We start from the raw sequence: 18,441 nt of genomic DNA on the forward strand, positions 1-18,441 counted from the left end.
TAGTGGGCGCCTGTAGTCCCAGCTACTCGGGAGGCTGAGACAGGAGAATGGCGTGAACCCGGGAGGCGGAGCTTGCAGTGAGCCGAGATAGTGCCACTGCACTCCAGCCTGGGTGAAAGTGCGAGACTCCATCTCAAAAAAAAAAAGTATCAACTGCTGCTCTTTTCATTTATCACTGCAGATGTGGTCAAAGGTGAAAAGATTCTTCCAGTATTTGATGAGCCACCAAATCCAACCAACGTAGAAGAGAGTTTGAAGAGAATTAAAGAAAATGATGCTTATCTTGTTGAAGTTAATTTGAATAATATAAAGGTAAGTGTGCTAGTCAGAGTGGTTTTGTATTGCTTTGAGTCGGCTGAACCTAGGATGAGAGCTGGGCAGTTGATAAAATAGTCTAATTCTTTCTACTTTAAGGTAAAGTTTTTGCTCTTACCAGTATGCTAACATAGGTTTCTTCATATTTTAGATACTGAAGTGTTATGGTATAGTATTTTCTCACTTGCTTTTTGAGAAATTTATCATCTAAAAATGTAAACCCTACAAACTGTCAGAATAAATCTCTCGGGTTTTCTAAATACTGCCCGCTTCTAAGAACATGTAGCCTCTTGGGTCTTGCTTTTGTAAAATTTGGTTCCTTAGCTAGGTATGGTGGTGCATGCTTGTAATCCCAGCTATCTGGGAGACTGAGGCTGGAGGATGGCCTGAACCCAAAAGTTTGAGACTAGCCTGGGCAACGTAGTGAGACCTGCCACCGCCCCGTCTCAAAAAATAAAACCTGGTTTTTTTTGAGGTAAAATTTAAATATGGTAAAAATCTCCCTTTTAATGTACAGGCCTATGAATTTTGACAGGTGCATACAATTTTGTACAACTACCATTACACTCAAGATGTAGAATATATCTGTCACTGCAAAAGTTCTCTCATACCCCTTTGTAGTCATTCTCTGCCCCCCAGCTCTAGCCCCTGACAACCACTGACCTATTTTCTTTCCCTATCATTTTGCCTTCTCCAGAATGTCATATAAATGGAATCCTATAGTATGTAGCCTTTGGGGTCTGACTTCTTAGCATAATGCATTTGAGATTCATTCCTGATGAGTGTGTCAGATACGCTGCAGTTTGTTTATCTGTTCATCAGTTGGTAGACATATGGGTTCCTTCCAGTTTGGGATGGTTATTAATACAGCCACTATATACTTTCACACACAGGTTTTTGTGTGAACATGCTTTAAATTCTCTTGAGTAATCACCTAGGAATAGGCTTTCTGGGATCTTACTTTGAGTTTTAAACAATGCAACTGTTCCCTGGAGTAAGGAAAGAAGAAATTAGGAGGGCATAGGGGTAATTAATCACCGAAGAGTAAACTCAGATTATCTAGATATTAGCCATTGTGTAAAAGCTTCATTATAAATTCCTTATTTTAAAAGTTGATTTTTTTGAACTGGGGGACAAGGGGAGGAGAGCATCTGGAAATCACGAGCCTAGGGAAGAAAGCCTCTGTGCTCCTCTAGGGAGTAATCCTTCCTGTGAGTGGAGGAAGGAAAGCCTCAGAGAAAGCTTATATTCATAGTTGATTACTCACTTGTTTGTTTGTTTGTTTGTTTGTTTGTTTTTTGAGACGGAGTCTCGCTCTGCCGCCCAGGCTGGAGTGCAGTGGCCGAATCTCAGCTCATGGCAAGCTCCGCCTACCGGGTTTACGCCATTCTCCTGCCTCAGCCTCCCGAGTAGCTGGGACTACAGGCGCCTGCCACGTCGCCCCACTAGTTTTTTTGTAGTTTTTAGTGGAGACGGGGTTTCACCATGTTAGCCAGGATGGTCTCGATCTCCTGACCTCGTGATCCGCCCGTCTCGGCCTCCCAAAGTGCTGGGATTACAGGCTTGAGCCACCGCGCCCAGCCTGTTTGTTTGTTTTTTTGTTTTTTTGAGACAGAGTCTCGCTCTGTTGCCCAGGCTGCGATCTTGACTCACTGCACCCTCTGCCCCGCCCCACGTTCAAGTGATTCTTGTGTCTCAGCCTCCTGAATACCTGGGATTACAGGCACCCACCATCACACCTGGCTAATTTTTGTATTTTTAGTAGAGATGGGGTTTCACCATGTTGGCCAGGCTGGTTTTGAACTCCTGACCTCAAGTGATTTGCCCACCCTGGCCTCCCTATGTGCTGGAATTACAGGTGTGAGCCACTGCACCCGGCCTATTGTAATTTTTTTAATTTGGTCCCTGTGTATCCCTTTCTCTAAATAAACAGTAATGATCTGAAAATAACCAGGCTAAGGGGAATTGAAGTCTCAGATACTACTGAGAAAAACCAGCATCTTCAATACTTTATTTGCTCTCCTTCAAGTAGTGTAGGGTTAATCTCTCTTAGTACTTTGTAGCTTAAACTAAGTGACTGAGAACAGTCTGTCTGCCTCAGGAATCATACTCCGTCAGAGATGGGCTCCTTCATCTCTCTCCTTGTAGAAAAGTAAATCCACTTTTATTTTCATATAAAAAGAATAATGAAGGCTGGGAGCGGTGACTCACGCCTGTGATCCCAGCACATTGGGAGGCCAAGGAGTGTGGATCACCCAAGGTCAGGAGTTCGGGACCAGCCTGACTAGCATAATGAAACCCCATCTCTACTAAAAATACAAAATTAGCCAGACCTGGTGGCGCATGCCTGTAATCTCAGCTACTTGGGAGGCTGAGGCAGGAGAATTGCTTAAACCCCGGAGATGGAGGTTGCAGTGAGCTGAGATTGCGCCATTGCACTCCAGCCTGGGCAACAAGAGTGAAACTCCGTCTCAAAATAAATAAATAAATACATACATACATACAAAGAATAATGAAAGGTGAGAATAGTGAGAATTTTTTAAAATCTAAGTGCTAGAGAAATGGTGTTATGTGCACTGCTCTGAGTCAGTAGTTTATGCAAATGCTCCATCATAAATAAGTCAGATAAATGTGGAGAAAACTGCATTATTTGTTTTCGTTTGTAGACTAATTCTTATGAGTTTGTATAACTTCTGAATTTTAAAGCAAAAAAAAAAATTTTGATTAATGGAAACTAAATATAATGAAAATTGAAATGTAATGATGTTTTATATTATTGTCTTTCAAGAATATCCCAATTCCAACCCTAAAAGATTTTGCAAAGGCTTTGGAAACCAACACACATGTGAAATGTTTCAGTCTTGCAGCCACCCGGAGCAATGACCCTGTTGCTACTGTAAGTAAGCTACTTGAGAATATCAAAATTATGACATACCCAGGGTGTGTTACAGTGGTGATTTTTATGAACGAGATTTACCCCTTTATTTTATAGTTAATCTTTTAGCTCACTATTAGGCAGTATATTACTTACCACCTTTTTGTGTTTATTTTTTCCTGTATTTCCTTCCTATGAATTTTTCCCCCTCCCAGCTTCCCCCTCCTTCCTATGAATTTTTTAAAACATAAATGGAATCATGTAGTGTATGCTGTTCTGCAACTTGATTTTTTACTCTACGTTTTATCTTTAAAGTTTTGTTGTATCAATACATAGGGATCTACCACATTATTTTAACATCTTCAGAGGATTCCATTTATGGATCCTTGGTGGTGGATTTTTGTTAAATGCTTTTGCTGTGTCTCTTGAGATGATCATACGGTTTTTGTCCTTTATTCTGTCAATATGGTATATTGATTGACTTTTATATATTGAACCAACCTTTCATTCCTGAGATAAATCCCACTTGATCATGGTATAAACCTTTTGTTTCACTTGGCTTTGAGAATATCACTCACTCCATTGAGGGCTCCCCTTACCTCAGTGGACAGTCCTTCTCAAAGCCCTGAACTGGTTTCTCCACATCTCTTCAACTTCTAAATATTGGAACGGCCCAGAACTTGGTCCTTCTTTTCTCAGTCTATATTGACTTCCTGGGTAATCTCAGAAATATATATATTATCTCCATATACTTGCTGATGCCTCCCGGTGTTGTTATCTACAGTTTGTATCTCTCTCCGGAATTCTGTATTCATGTTCAGCTACCTCCTCAGCAGCTTTACTTGGATGTCTAATTTACATCTTACATGTAAGTCCTTAACCAAACTCCTGACTTCCATCCTGTGCCTGCTTTTCTCTGCTCTTTTCTATCTTACTAAATGCAATTTCAATCTTTAATTGCTCAGGCAAAAAAAAAATTATAATGGAATAATTCTTGACATCCCTTTCTTGCAACCTTTAGCCCTGTCTTCAAAATATTTCAGAATCCAACTACTTCTCACCATTTTCACAACTACCACCTTGACCCAAGCCACCATCTTTTCCCACCTGGATTATTGCAACAGCCTCCTAATTGAGTTACCTTCATCTATTTTACCTACCCCAAAATCAATTCTTTACATAGCACTAAGAGTGATTCTTTTAAACTTAAGTTAAATTATCTCATTCCTATTCGGAGAACCCTCTAGCAGCTTCCCATCTCATTAAGAGTAAAAATCAAAATCTTTCAGTGGCCTTATAAGGCTTCACATAAGTCAATCTCATCTCCTTTACTTGCCCTTTCTTTCATTCTACTCTAGCCATACAGCCTTCTTCAACATGCCATGTGGACTCCCAAATCAGGGCCCATACCTTTGTTCCTTCTGCTTTGAACTTTCTTCCTAAAATAATCCACATAACTTCACCTTATCACTTTGACTCTTTGCTCAAAAGTCACCTTCTAGGTGAGGCTTTTCCTGACCATGCTATATAAAATACCAACCCCACTTCCACCCCCAGTACTCCCCGTCTACCCTATTGTGCCTTTTTTCTTTTTACCCTCTAACATTGCACTTTGCTTACTTTTATTATCTGCGTCCCTCCCCAACTAGAAGGAACATTCTGCCAGGCAAGGACCAATATGTTTTATTTCTGAATCTCTAGAACAGTGCTAATCAAATAATAGACCATCAGTAATATTTGAATAAATGTATGGATAAGGGATTTGTTCCAGCTCACATAGCTAGTTGTTGCTAATAGAAAGGACAAGTATGTAGGTATCAGCCACAGTTTTTTGTAGTATCTCTACCCCCTATTGCCTTTCCTTTAACTTTAAGCTTGGTCTTACCCATATTTTCTGTAGTTTAAGCTTGTTTTTAATCCCCCTACGGGGCTGTTTTATATAAACTCATGATCGTTCTTCTTTTTTCTTTCTCTTTCCTTTCCCTCCTTCCTTCCCTTCTTCTCTCTTCCTACCTCTCTGTCTCTTTCTCTTTCCTTCCCAGTCTCCCTCCTCTTTCTTTTTTCACTTGTAGGCTTCTGTTAATTAATCAATATGGTATTTATTAAGCACTGAGTCAAATGTCTAATACTGTGCCGTATCCTATGAGAAGTGAAACAGAAGCAGATTGAAGACATACCATTACTTGAGGAATTTAATATGTCATTAGCCCCTTCTTCTCAATGGCCTTTGTGCTCTTCTGGTTCTGGTTATCTGTGTTCTTTTCTGGCCTTCTGCCTTGACCACTTTTTTGTCCCCTGCCTTGGAAATTAGTACATAATTTACCCTCATTTTGGCTTCACATGGTCCAGCTACAGCAAGACCCAAATAAGAAAAGATGTTCCAGGGACATTGATGAAGTTGGCCTGACACAGAAACTGAAAGAGTGAGAGAGACAGAAGAAAGAAGCATGAAGTAGGGAATGAGGAGTAGAGAATGTCACCAACAGGGAATTACACGTGACCAAAAAATCTAAAGATTATGACAGGGTGCATATGAAAAATAGGTACAGGCCAGGTGCAGTAGCTCACAACTGTAATCCCAGCACTTTGGGAAGTCGAGGTGGGTGGATTGCTTGAACCCAAGAGTTTGAGACCAGCCTGGGCAACATGGTGAAACCCCATCTCTACAAAAAATACAAAAATTAGCCGGGCATGGTGGTGCACAACTGTAGTCTCAGCTACTCAGGAGGCAGAGGTGGGAGGATCAGTTGAGCCCAGGAGGCAGAGGTTGCAGTGAGCTGTGATCATGCCACTGCACTCCAGCCTGGGTGACAGGGCAAGACCCTGCCTCAAAAAAAAAAAAAGAAAAAGAAAAGTAGATACAGTCATCCATGGGTTCAACCAACTTCAGATCAAAAATATTTGGGAAAAAAAATTCTATGGATTTCTAAAAGCAAAATCTGAATTTGCTGTATGCCAGATACTGTGTTGAATCCACAAAAATGAAATGATGTGTAGGCATTGTATTAGGTATATTAAGTAACCTAGAGATAATGAAAAGTATAAAGGAGGATGTGTGCAGGTTGTATGCAAATACTATGCCATTTTATATAAGGCAGTTGAGCATCTGAAGATGTTGGTATCTGCAGGTGGTCCTGGAACGAATCCCCAGTGAATACTGAGGGACAACTGTACCTGTGAGAGCTATGGGCTACTGTGTCAAACTGAAACAACTAATGACAAACATTAAGGCAGTTATGTTAATTAATATATTTGTTTATGACATGTACAATATGTAGTAGGTACTATATCAAATTTTCATCTCTTAATATTTTCTTTAATTTCTAGGCTTTTGCAGAAATGCTGAAAGTGAACAAAACTTTGAAGAGCTTAAATGTGGAGTCCAACTTTATCACAGGAGTTGGGATTCTGGCACTGATTGATGCGTTAAGAGATAATGAAACCCTGGCAGAGCTCAAGATTGACAATCAGGTCAATGTTCTACAACAATAACGTCGAGGAAGCTACAGCCCACACTGCTATGTAGGGCTTGGCGACTCAGGATGGGGATGGGAGGTGGGCTGTCAGGGATCCCTGTTGAAAGATTCTGGGCTGAATGGAGAGCGGACATTTGGGGTATCTAGAATATTAGTGTATATAACAGTGTATACAATGTAAAGGTGTATACTCTCCCTAGATCATTTTAAGAGAATTTAGATGGCTATCTAGTTTGAACTGAGAGGACTTTTACCTGTGACCTAGTCCACCTTCCAATTTTTCAGCTCTGTGCTGGCAAGGTCCACATTGTAGGGTCTTTGTAAGTAAGAGGCAGAGAGATACATGTTAGCAATGTTTCCATCCAGATTAGATATTAATTTTTTTATTTGAAAAAATAACTCCAGTTATTTGAAAAAATATTTGGTAAATGTCTCCTTCAGTCCTTCAAACAACTTTTGTAAACTATGAAGGTAGAAAAGAGGATTATGTCTTAAAATTTAACCCAGTGCTTCTTAATCCATGTTTTTAATTTTTTATTGAGATATAATTACATACAGTAAAATTCACTTTTTTAAAATATACAGTTAAATGGTTTTTAGTATATTTGTGGAGTTTTACAGCCATTACCACTAATTCCAGAACATTTTCATTACCCCACAAAGAAACTCCATACCCTTTAGCAGTCACTCCCCATTCACCCCTCTCACCAGGCTCTGGCAATCACTCATCCACTTTCTGTTTCTTAGGATTTGCCTATTCTGGACAGCTTGTATCTGGGGAATCAAACAATATGTGATCTTTTTGTGACTGGCTTCTTTCACCTAGCATAATGTTCTGGAGGTTCATCTGTATTGTAGCATACATCAGTACCTCATTCTTTTATGACTGAATAATATTCTATTCCATTTGGGGTGTGTCCACGTATGGCCACTAGAAATAATACTGCTATGAACATTCATTACAAACTCTTACATAGACATAGATTTTCATTTCTCTATATAGCTAGGATTGTAATTGCTGGGTCACATGGTAACTCTATGTTTAACTTTTTGAGCAGCAGCCAAACAGTTTTCCACAGTAGCTGTACTATTTTACATTCCTCCCAGCAATGTCCTCATTTTTCCACATTCTTGCCAACACTTGTTATTATCTATCTTTTTTATTATACTTATCCTAGTGGGTATGAAGTATATCTCATTGTAGTAATTCACACTTTTTTGATGTCTGTATGATCATATTACTGAACTTTAAAAAGTTTATTTTGTGTGTGTGCGTGTGTAAAGTTCCAGTGAGGCTGTGGTGATGATGGGGTCAGTGGGTGAAATCAGCTTCCTGTGACAAACATTTCTTAGCTTTAAGTGACCAGTTTTCTACAACAAGCAGTTTGTTCTCAGTTACAAATCAGTCCTTGGAACTACTGAACTATGTATATGTTGTAGGAATTGGGAACATTTTTTAAAGAGATCAAAGAATCAGCATGTGCCTGAATGTCTTAATTTACCTAGAAAAGTATTTTGATCTAGTTTATTAATATTGTTCTTTTTTTTCTAATTATTCCAGAGGCAGCAGTTGGGGACAGCTGTAGAATTGGAAATGGCCAAGATGCTTGAGGAAAATACAAATATCCTTAAATTTGGATATCAGTTTACACAGCAGGGACCACGAACCAGGGCAGCTAATGCTATAACAAAAAACAATGACTTAGGTAAGACATAGACAGTATCGATCGAGTTTCTGGGTTCTATCATAAGCTAATGTATTGAGGGAACTTCTTTCCCTCTTAAGAATAAATTCTAACAAAGAAGTTATTTGGCCTTTGTTTCTAAAATCTACATGGTCCTTTTTACACCGATTGAATTCTAGTTCAATTAAAGTGAGGGTGTTGTGATGATTGGGTCAATGGGTAAAGTCAGCTTCCTGTGACAAGCATATTTCGTAGTTGTAAGTAACCAGTTTTCTACAACAAACAATTTGTTCTCAGTTACAAATCAGTCCTTGGAACTATTGAAACAAAGATTTCAACATTAAAGGAAAGTTTTTTGCCCTTTTAATCAAATAGACCCGGTAGAAATTCAGTTTTATATGATAGAATATGGAATATAGAAATATATAAAATAGAGAATTAATTATATTTCTCACCCAGGTTTTTTGTCGTTATTGTTGTGAGACGGAGCCTCACTCTGTTGCCAGGCTGGAGTGCAGTGGTGCCATCTCGGCTCACTGCAACCTCCGCCTCTGGGGTTCAAGCGGTTCTCCTCCCTCAGCCTCCCAAGTAGCTGAGACTACAGGTGTGCACCACCATGCCCAGCTAATTTTTGGGTGGTTTTTTTTGTTTTTTGGTTTTTTTTGGTTTTTTTTTGAGACAGAATCTTGCTCAGTTGCTCAGGCTGGAGTGCAGTGGCATGATCTCGGCTCACTGCAAGCTCCACCTCCCGGGTTCATGCCATTCTCCTGCCTTAGCCTCCCAAGTAGCTGGGACTACAGGCGCCTGCCACCACGCCCAGCTCATTTTTTTTGTATTTTTGGTAGAGACGGGGTTTCATCATGTTAGCCAGGATGGTCTCGATCTCCTGACCTTGTGATTCACCCACCTCGGCCTCCCAAAGTGCTGGAATTACAGGCGTGAGCCACTATGCCCAGCCAGTTTTTGTATTTTTAGTAGAGATGGGGTTTCACTGTGTTGGCCAGGATGGTCTCGATCTCTTGACCTCACCATCCGCCCACCTTGGCCTCCCAAAGTGCTGGGATTACAGGCGTGAGCCACCGCACCTGGGCCCTCACCCAGGTTTTACAGTCTGGTATGTAGGTGTTTGCTCATCTTTCTAACAGGACTGTTGTGGAACTCTCTTCTCACTGCATACATCTGGGTCAGTAATCTCTCATTCTCCTGTGGTTCCTATTTAATTGCTTGAGGCTTGTGGCTTCTGTTTGAAATAGACTTTCCAGCCAAGGCTGAATTAAAGAATATGGTGCTTAGAATTTTATTTCTACATGTTTCCAAAAGTTGATTCTTTTAAACTAGGATGTTTGCCATTGAAGTATTTTTAAAGATGCCTTTTAGAAAAGAAGTAAAACAAGACTTCTCAAAAGGAGTGACATTTCAAAGTGTTGCCATTCTCTTAAGCTTCAGCCATATTTGAGTTTGCATTCTGTAAAAGTTTCTGGAGCAGGAAAAAAATAGCACTTCATTTCTTTATTCCAGATCACTGTGGAAAATACTAGCTCAAACTCTTCTGTCCTTTGTATCACTATGCTTTCCCAGAGGAGATGTTAGCTGCTTGCTTTTGAAAATAGAAAATTGGTGTGTTTTGGTGTATTGTTGATTCCAAATGTAGTTTGCAAAGTCATGCTAGTTGTTTTAGTATTGGTTCACTAGTTAGCTTCTATTTTTTCCTTCAGGCATTTAATTTTGCTTCTTAGAGCAATGTTTTAAGAGAACTTCATAAAGTTCTAGCTGGACTTCATAAATAATTGGAGAGGTTTAAAAACACATACATTATTGGCTTAAAATGACTTTCTTCACCCCAAAAAGTTGGTTGACCAGGGCCTCACGACCATCACATAACCCTACTTTGATGGATAGTGAAGCCAAGTGCTCTGTTGAATGTTTACTGTGTTCTCATTAGTGCACTACACAGCCACGAGGTACTGATACTGTTGTTCTCCTGTTATGCAGGGTAAGTTGAGGCTCAAAGAAGTTAACTGACTTGCCAAAAAACACACTACAGAAAAGTGACAGAGCGAATTTCCTTAGAGGTTCTGATTTAGTCTATGATGGGATTTGGGTTGAAGTCATTTCACACTCAGAAACCCTGGCTTGTTTCTCCAGTGTTGAGTGGATATTTGGGTTTCTGAGTTCATCATTGTTATACATCTTAAGCAGGTGTGCCCCGTATGTCTTCTACTTAACACAGCATTTGTCCTATTTTTTAAATTGCCTTTTACTCAGAAAATTAATTATATGTAACAGTCTTATTTCCAAAGACTATATGCTTTTTGAGGGCAGGGACTATGTTGTTGGCAGGGCCATGTCCAACTATTGAATCCCAACTCTCTTAAAACCATGCCTGACACACAATAGGTACTTAAGAAAACTGGATTAAGTGAATAAATAAGTGGTAGAATTTGAACTCTCTCAAAGTTACAATTTTCTGGTACCTAAATGGCCATAAACTAAGCCAGAAGTATCCTCCATTTTTCCTCTCCTTGGAAACCAACTTAACAAGCCCCAACCAGCTCTGTTACTTACCTCCCTCCAGGAGGCAGGTGATTCCAGCAACTGGCCCTCCAGGGGCAGTACAGTGAATGCCCATAAATGTCATGGCAGGGGTGCTGACCTTTGCAAGGCTTCAGCAGTTGTGCTTTTTTGTGAAGCCTGTTTTGGTAGGCACTTTGCCTGCATTTCTGTAAGAAAAGAAATGTCCAGTGTTAGAGTGAGGGAGATTTGGGCAAATGCAAGATGGGGGGGCAAATGAAAAGCACTTCCTAGACTGCTTTATGTTGGCACTGAGCAATTGAATAGCTGTGCACAGTGGGGTGTTATAGAGGAATTGAAGGCCATGTTGAAGAAGCTGTGTTCTGACCCAAAGCAGAATCGAGAGAAAGCAAGCAGCTTTGTGCTGGGAACTCTGTAGACTCCCACTTACACTGTTTCATTCTGATCCAAACTACATTTTCAGACGTGGGTCTCAGGCATGAAATGACAATAAACACATTCCTGGACAGGGCAATTATAGATAAAAGTTCAAATTTGAGAGCAAGCAAGTTATTTATGTGCTGATGACAGCCTATGGATTTTAAGAACTGACTATCATGAGGCTGGCTCCAGAATAAACTTTCAATAAGTACTTGTTGTTTAAAGCTAGTATTTACAAAGTGATATCAGCAGATCAAGGCTGGGTGCGGTGGCTCACGCCTGTAATCCAAGCACTTTGAGAGACCCAGATGGGTAGATCACCTGAGGTCAGGAGTTTGAGACCACCCTGGCCAATGTGGTGAAACTAAAAATAAAAAATTAGCCAGGTGTGGTGGCAGGTGCCTGTAATCCTAGCTACTCAGGGGGCTGAGGCATGAGAATTGCTTGAACCCAGGAGGCAGAGGTTGCAGTGAGCCGAGATTGCACCACTGCACTCCGGCCTGGACGACAGGGTGAGACTTTTGTCTTTAAAAAGAAAAAAAAGTGATATCAGCAGATTTAAGAGGCAGTGTTGGTAGAATACACTAAAATTACATGGTTAAAGAACTTGGATTTATTTGGATTTTATGCAGGAAGCGTTTGAGAGCCATTAGAGAACACTGAATACATGATTAAGATACTTAAAAAAAAAAACTGCCCTTATTGCTCTTTTAGAGTTAGAAAATGAGGTTAGTTAGGACATTCGCAATTAACTAATGATGACGTATTGACAACTTTTATCAGTGGAGTGTGTTTTGGAAAGAAATTGGACCAGATCCAAAAAATTGTTAACAGGGCAACATTTATAAGCCTGCCATCTAGAGGATGAGCTGAGGAATTGCTGGAAGGTAACAGGTGAGCACCAGGTGAGAAAGAGGAGGCAGAAATGGCCCGTTGCCCCACTGTCCTCTGTTGTACACACAGTGGCAGCAGTTTCTCATTCTCCTGCTCAGCTTAACTTTTTTTCAGCTGTATACTCCGACCTCTGCCTAGAAGATAAAGATGGAAAGTCTGAAGACCATGTTTTCTGACATACTGGTCTCAGCAGCCTGATATGTGCTAACACAAAAGAGATAATCAAAGAACAATACTTGAAACTTGTGCAGAATCTCCTGGGCATATAGTTCTTTTTCACCTTGTAGAGGGGGCTTTATCAGATCTTTGAGTTCTGATTTTGATAACATCGTTCCCTCTCTCATTGTTTTCTTAGTCTCAGCTATTCATTGAAATAATTCTACCTACTCTCCATCTCTCCAGCTAAGAAGTGTCACAGCTGTAACAGCAAAGAGGTTCTATGGTATACATGCAACAATATTCTATTTACCTTTGAGTCTCACATTACTATCTTTGCACTAGCTAACTACATATTCCATTTTGTAGACCTTTTTTGTTTGCTGCACTCTGTCCTTTTTTATAGCATGCATTTTAGCATCTGAAGTGGTATGCCAATAACATCCAAACCCTGCTGCAATTCAAAATTTTCTTTGAAATGTTCTACCCTAAAGAATTATCTGAAGTTTGCCTTTCAGACATTTCTATATTTTTCAGAGATCTATATACATGATTTGATATTTGAGAGCTCAAGTCTCCATTTAATTTTTTTTTAATACTTCAGTGAACACATGAAACTTGTCCTTGTTAGCATGGATTAAAATTAGAGTCAGTTGCTTGCTTTGACAGCACATACACTAAAATTGGAATGATACAGAAAAGATGAGCATGGCCCCTTGCAAGGATGACACACACATTCATGAAGCAATCCCTATTTTTATTGAGTTCTGGCAAAAAATAAATAAATAAAATAAACTTAGAGTCGGGCAAACTTAATTAGATAAGTATAAAAATGTTTGTGGGAACCTGATACTTTAGTCCTTCTGGTTTTATTTTCAAGCGAGCACCCAGCCTATGGCTGAACAAGATTTTATATACGTCATCTGAACGTGTGGTCTTATCTATTAAAGGCTGACAAACAGAAGCCAGCAGTCAGAGTAGCACAAGAGTGGAGTGTCTATGGCCTGGCCAGGACACCAGGTACACCTGTTGGCTTCTAGTTCCTCTGTCAAACAGCCAATTTAGGCCAAAATACATACTACAGAAGTGACAGGAGCCATGATTCACTCTATTTGTCACCAACTCTGGAACCTGTGGTTTTTGTCCTCTCTAGGAGCTGGCCACAGTGCTGAGAGTCCTGAATTGGTGGCAGTCAGTGAATGCTGTCTAGTGGCTGATAGGTGAGAGTGCAGGTAGCAAGATTTGAAGTTGAAGACCTTGTTCTGCTACTAGAGAACACCCCTGAGTAGTTTGGCATCACCAGTCCAGGAAGAGGCTGGTAGTCTCAGATACATACATGTACCGTTCTTTGCTGCATAAGCTGAGCGAGTTGGCCACTTAGGCAGCCAAAGTTTATGGTAGTCAGAAGTGACTGTGCCATATTACCAGGGTCTGAGATTTTCATTACTTTGCATTTGTTGTTTTATCAGACCCTGAACTGGTTTATTTTACAGGAAGCAAGAGAAGGAAAATTCAGAAAGCAGTAGCAAATCACTTACCTATAAAAATGACAAAAATGTTTTTGGTATATTCTTTTACAGCCTAAGGAAATACATTGTAGTGTCTAATCAGGAGAGCATGCAAATAGCTACTTTTAATATGTTCTAACCCCAGCTGCCCGAATGTCACTTCAAAATTTAACACACTAATTTACTAGCTGTTTTTTTAAACCTGAGTATGTACTTTTTCAATAAACAAATGACTTGGGCTAGGCGCAGTGGCTCACACCTGTAATCCCAGCACTTTGGGATGCTGAGGCGGGCAGATACTTGAACCCAGGAGTCTGAGACCAGCCTGGGCAAAATAGTGAGACCTAATCTCTATTTTATTAATAAAATAAATTACAAAGTTAAAAATAAAAACAAATGACTTGTAGATGATTGCTGACCATTTAGATTTCTAGTGCTGCTGCTGTGTAAGCACAGCTATGAGTCATTGAGCTTAGGGCATGTAGTTCTTGTTTTGAAGCCCCTCGATTCTCAACAAGTAAATGACAGTGGTGAATGATGGGAAGTAGGTTTGGTTTTTGTTTTTGTTTTTTTTAATTAATGGTCATGTGAACTGGAAATGGACGTTTCAATTTTGTAGAACTTATAACTTACGCAGAAACTTGCTTGTTATAAGCAAGTTACCATTGTAAAAACTAATAGGGATTTCTAACATAGTTTCTTTTATTTTTCTCATAGTGCGCAAGAGACGAGTTGAAGGAGATCACCAGTAAGTCTGCCAAGGTGTAATCTTTGGAAGACTTCAGAAGATCACCAAAGGTTCATGTTGGTGACACCAGATGTAAAATTTTCCTGGGTAGAAGGGAAAAGACTGGAAAAATTTTTTTAGTGATATGCATTTTTTTTTTTTTATAGTTTAAGTTGTTATCAGTTTCAAATTGTAAAATCAGTAATGTGATATTTTATATTCTGAAACATTTCTGCTTTCTGCTGAAATCAATTTTAATTTAGTTTAATCAAATGATTTATGATGACTCTTGAGCAAAAAAATACAATTGTAAAAAATTTCACAGGTCATTTGTGTAGAATAATTTGAACATTGTAAGGACCAATCTTTTTTAAATCAAAAGGGATATTGCTGGTATCAGAATTGTTATTGCTTCATTTAGACATAAAATACTTCAGTATTTTCTTCACTCCATGACCTGGAGACTTTTCTAAATTTTTAAAAATTTTTTAAAATACATGAACTTTGCAAGGGTGTGATTTTTCTCTATGAAGAGAACAAAATGCCAGAATTTTAAAACAGTTGACTCAAAAATCTGGTCATTTGTGTTGGAGCTAAAGCAGGTCTCCAGGGAGAGAGGTGGTCATCTGTGCATTCCAGGTTACTGCACTTGTCTGATGAGACACAGCAACACCCAGGTTTTCTTAAAACAAAGTCATCAGCTTTGCTGGGTTACATACTTTGTTTAAAAGTATAGTGAGGTCTAAGTTCATTCCAGTGTTTCATTTTAATAAAGTGAGCATTATTAAATTTTTGTGAAAGCTAATAGTAAAAAATAAAAGCTGTTTTCACCGCCCCCTCCCCCCAAAAAAAAGGTATACAGCCAACTCTTAATTATTTAGGGTAAGAGAAAAAAGAAAACTGTTAAACAATGAAATCAAAGAGAATAAATATGATAGAGTTCCAGTATGAGGCACTTGCAAAACAGTTGTTTAAACTGATGGTTACTGTAAGTCAACTGGAAGCTAGCATGTATGTAAATTACTTGGTGTTACACAGTATCAAGAAGTTCCTATTTGCAGTGCAGAATTGCATACAGTATTTAATCACTGCTACAGATCTTCCAGCCAAGAAGGAAAACTGCTATTCTTCATAAATCTAATTTTTAGTATATGCTTCCTTTCATCTTATACTTTTGTCCATATTTATAAAAGTCATTTCTATAATAAAAGCAGTCTTTCTTGCTCAAAGTATTAAAGTGAACAATTGAACTAGAGTACTGTGATTGGGAGACTGATTTGAGACTGCAGAGCTGATGCTGGTGGGAAGAGGATCTGGACTTGTGTTCATGTTCTGTCTCAGGGCAGCCCCTGGAGCAGGAGATGGCAGAGGCATTTACAGCTGCAGAAAACAGGGAGGAATGGAATCTGAGGTAACCCTGGCCTCAAAATTCAGGCCTGGCTGTATCATTTACAGAGATGTTTCTGAAGGGAAAAAATCTCATTTCTGAGGGAGGCAAGGTAGCTAATCATTATTAATTTTTTTTTAACTTTTTGGGCTGGGCGCAGTGGCTCATGCCTGGAATCCCAGCACTTTGGGAAGCCAAAGTGGGTGGATCACTTAAGGTCAAGAGTTCGAGACCAGCCTGGCCAACATGGTGAAACCCTGTCTCTACTAAAAATCAAAAAATTAGCTGGGTGTGGTGGTGCACACCTGTAATCCCAGCTACTCGGGAGGCTGAGGCAGGAGAATCACTTGAACCTGGGAGATAGAGGTTGGAGTGAGCCGAGATCGTACCACTGCACTGCTGTCTAGGCGACAGAACAAGACTCTGTCTCAAAAAAAAAAACAAAAACAAAAATACTTTTTGAAATTGAATTGCAATACGTCTGCTACTTTGGCTTGGGCTGGACAGTTTATCTAACAAGCAAGGCAGCTTCTTGTGTGCTCTGCTAATAAGCCTTCTTAATAGACTAAGCTTCCCTCATAAGAACTGTGGTATGTGTCTTTGGTTTTTTTGTTTTGTTTTGTTTTGGTTTCTTTTTTTGGTTTTGTCTTGTTTTGTTTTGTTATATCAGTATCCAGTGTTTTATAGGGGCCATAGATTAACTTGCACTATTCCCTGTCAGTTAAAGGCCACTGATATTTTTCTAAGTTAGCAAGGCTCACCTGCTTGCTTTGTTGCCTCCCTTCCTCCATCCCTCTCCCTTCCGACTTTCTCTGTTCCCCTATTTCTCTCCCTCCCTCTCTTCTTCACCCCTCTTCCCCTCCCCGCGCCCATATGCAGCTTTTTGATTGTATTTGGTTTTGTAGAGACTGCACAGTTCCAGCAAGATTGAGAGTCAGGCATGGAGCAGGCATCTCAGGCTACCAGAAAGAATTGGTCACCTAGACTTTCAGTCAGGCATCCTCGTTTGCATTGTCCTGTAAGTCAATCAGTTGATAACTAGTACCCCCTTCATCCCTTAAGTTTTTTGGTTTTTTTTTTAATATAGGTAAGTGGGACTCTACCTATAATTTTGCCTCATACCTATGGGTAATATCTTTTTCCTTTATTGTTTATCGAAGCATGAAGTTGAGTATTTTGCTTGTACCATTTCAATTCTGCATTATAATAGTTCATTGTATAACTGAAAGAAAGGATTTCTTCATAAGTAACATTAAATATGAACATTCATCCAATTGAATATAGAAAATCTTTCCAAAAGTATAAGGGAGAAAAATCGTGTTTACTTCAATCTTTAAAAATCTGGCACCTCTTAGTAACTTTCAGTATTTCTAAATTGCTCTAAAATTTTATAATTACTGCAAAACCCTAATCTATTAATTTTTAAGCCAAAGGTTTTCTGAGACCTTAGGTTTTAACCAGCTTATCTGGTTCTGTAAAAGAATATTCTTTGTGTTTTTAAATTGCTATTTTTAAAAAAGCTTTTTATTACCCATTTTATAAAATGTTATACTCATATTTGTCTGAATTTTCCCAATATTCCTACATGAAATTGTATGTATTAAAAACTCAATATTAGTGGCAAATATTAATACTATTAAAATGGATTTTGGTGCTATATTCTTATAGCTAAAGCCTAGTAGAAGTCTCAAGAATAGGTGAAATACACTTTCAAAGGTTGCCTGTCATTAAAAGACCAAATAAGCATTTTTGTATTAAATAAATTAGCAGATGGTTAGAGACTTCGAGGAGAGTTAGTTTGGTCATTTAATTGCGACTTCATGTTATTTGAATGAAATAACCCACATCCTTGCTTTGTATAAGAGATGCACTCTGGAGAAGTTACATGTAAATAGACCTTTATAAATTGTTTTCCAGTTGACCAAGTATCTGTTGTGTTTTCATTTAAAAAGAGGATTCCATGACATAATAAGAATTATTTTTAAAAATGTTTGGGGCTGGGCACAGTGGCTCATGCCTGTAATCCTAGACTTTGGGAGGCCGAGGCGGGCGGATCACCTGAGGTCGGGAGTTCGAGACCAGCTTGACCAACATGGAGAAACCCTGTCTCTACTAAAAATACAAAATTAGCCAGGCGTGGTGGCACATGCCTGTTATCTCAGCTACTCGGGAGGCTGAGGCAGGAGAATTCCTTGAACCTGGCAGGCGGAGGTTGCGGTGAGCCAAGGTCACACCATTGCACTCCAGCCTGGGCAACAGGAGTGAAACTCCATCTCAAAAAAAAAAAAAAGTTTTGATAAAATGTTACTCATATCATGTTGTACATTATATCTAACTTTTGCTGTCTTTAAAATAAGATGACAGCCTTTATGAAGTTTTATAAAATCTTATTTAGGGTCTGTGTTCCCAGGGTTGCCTCACTTTTTCCCTATAAAACCAGGAACCGTTGTTAACCTCTCAGCAGAT

The 18,441-nt window shown here is 39.2% G+C and overlaps 1 protein-coding gene across 1 annotated transcript in view; it reads left to right on the top strand.

The window, feature by feature from the left end:
- Positions 1–17,897, top strand: part of TMOD3 (tropomodulin 3 (ubiquitous)) — an 86,122-nt gene extending 68,225 nt beyond the window's left edge. Inside the window, exons 6-10 of the mRNA XM_011986201.1 lie at positions 182–312; positions 3,104–3,211; positions 6,518–6,661; positions 8,228–8,372; positions 14,579–17,897. Coding sequence (XP_011841591.1) covers positions 182–312; positions 3,104–3,211; positions 6,518–6,661; positions 8,228–8,372; positions 14,579–14,613 — 563 coding nt within the window. The 3' untranslated portion in view covers positions 14,614–17,897. The remainder of the gene's footprint in view (positions 1–181; positions 313–3,103; positions 3,212–6,517; positions 6,662–8,227; positions 8,373–14,578) is intronic.
- The last annotated feature ends 544 nt before the right edge of the window (positions 17,898–18,441 follow it).

This window comes from Mandrillus leucophaeus, unplaced genomic scaffold (assembly GCF_000951045.1).
Source record: "Mandrillus leucophaeus isolate KB7577 unplaced genomic scaffold, Mleu.le_1.0 Scaffold108, whole genome shotgun sequence".
Taxonomy (NCBI): domain Eukaryota; kingdom Metazoa; phylum Chordata; class Mammalia; order Primates; family Cercopithecidae; genus Mandrillus; species Mandrillus leucophaeus.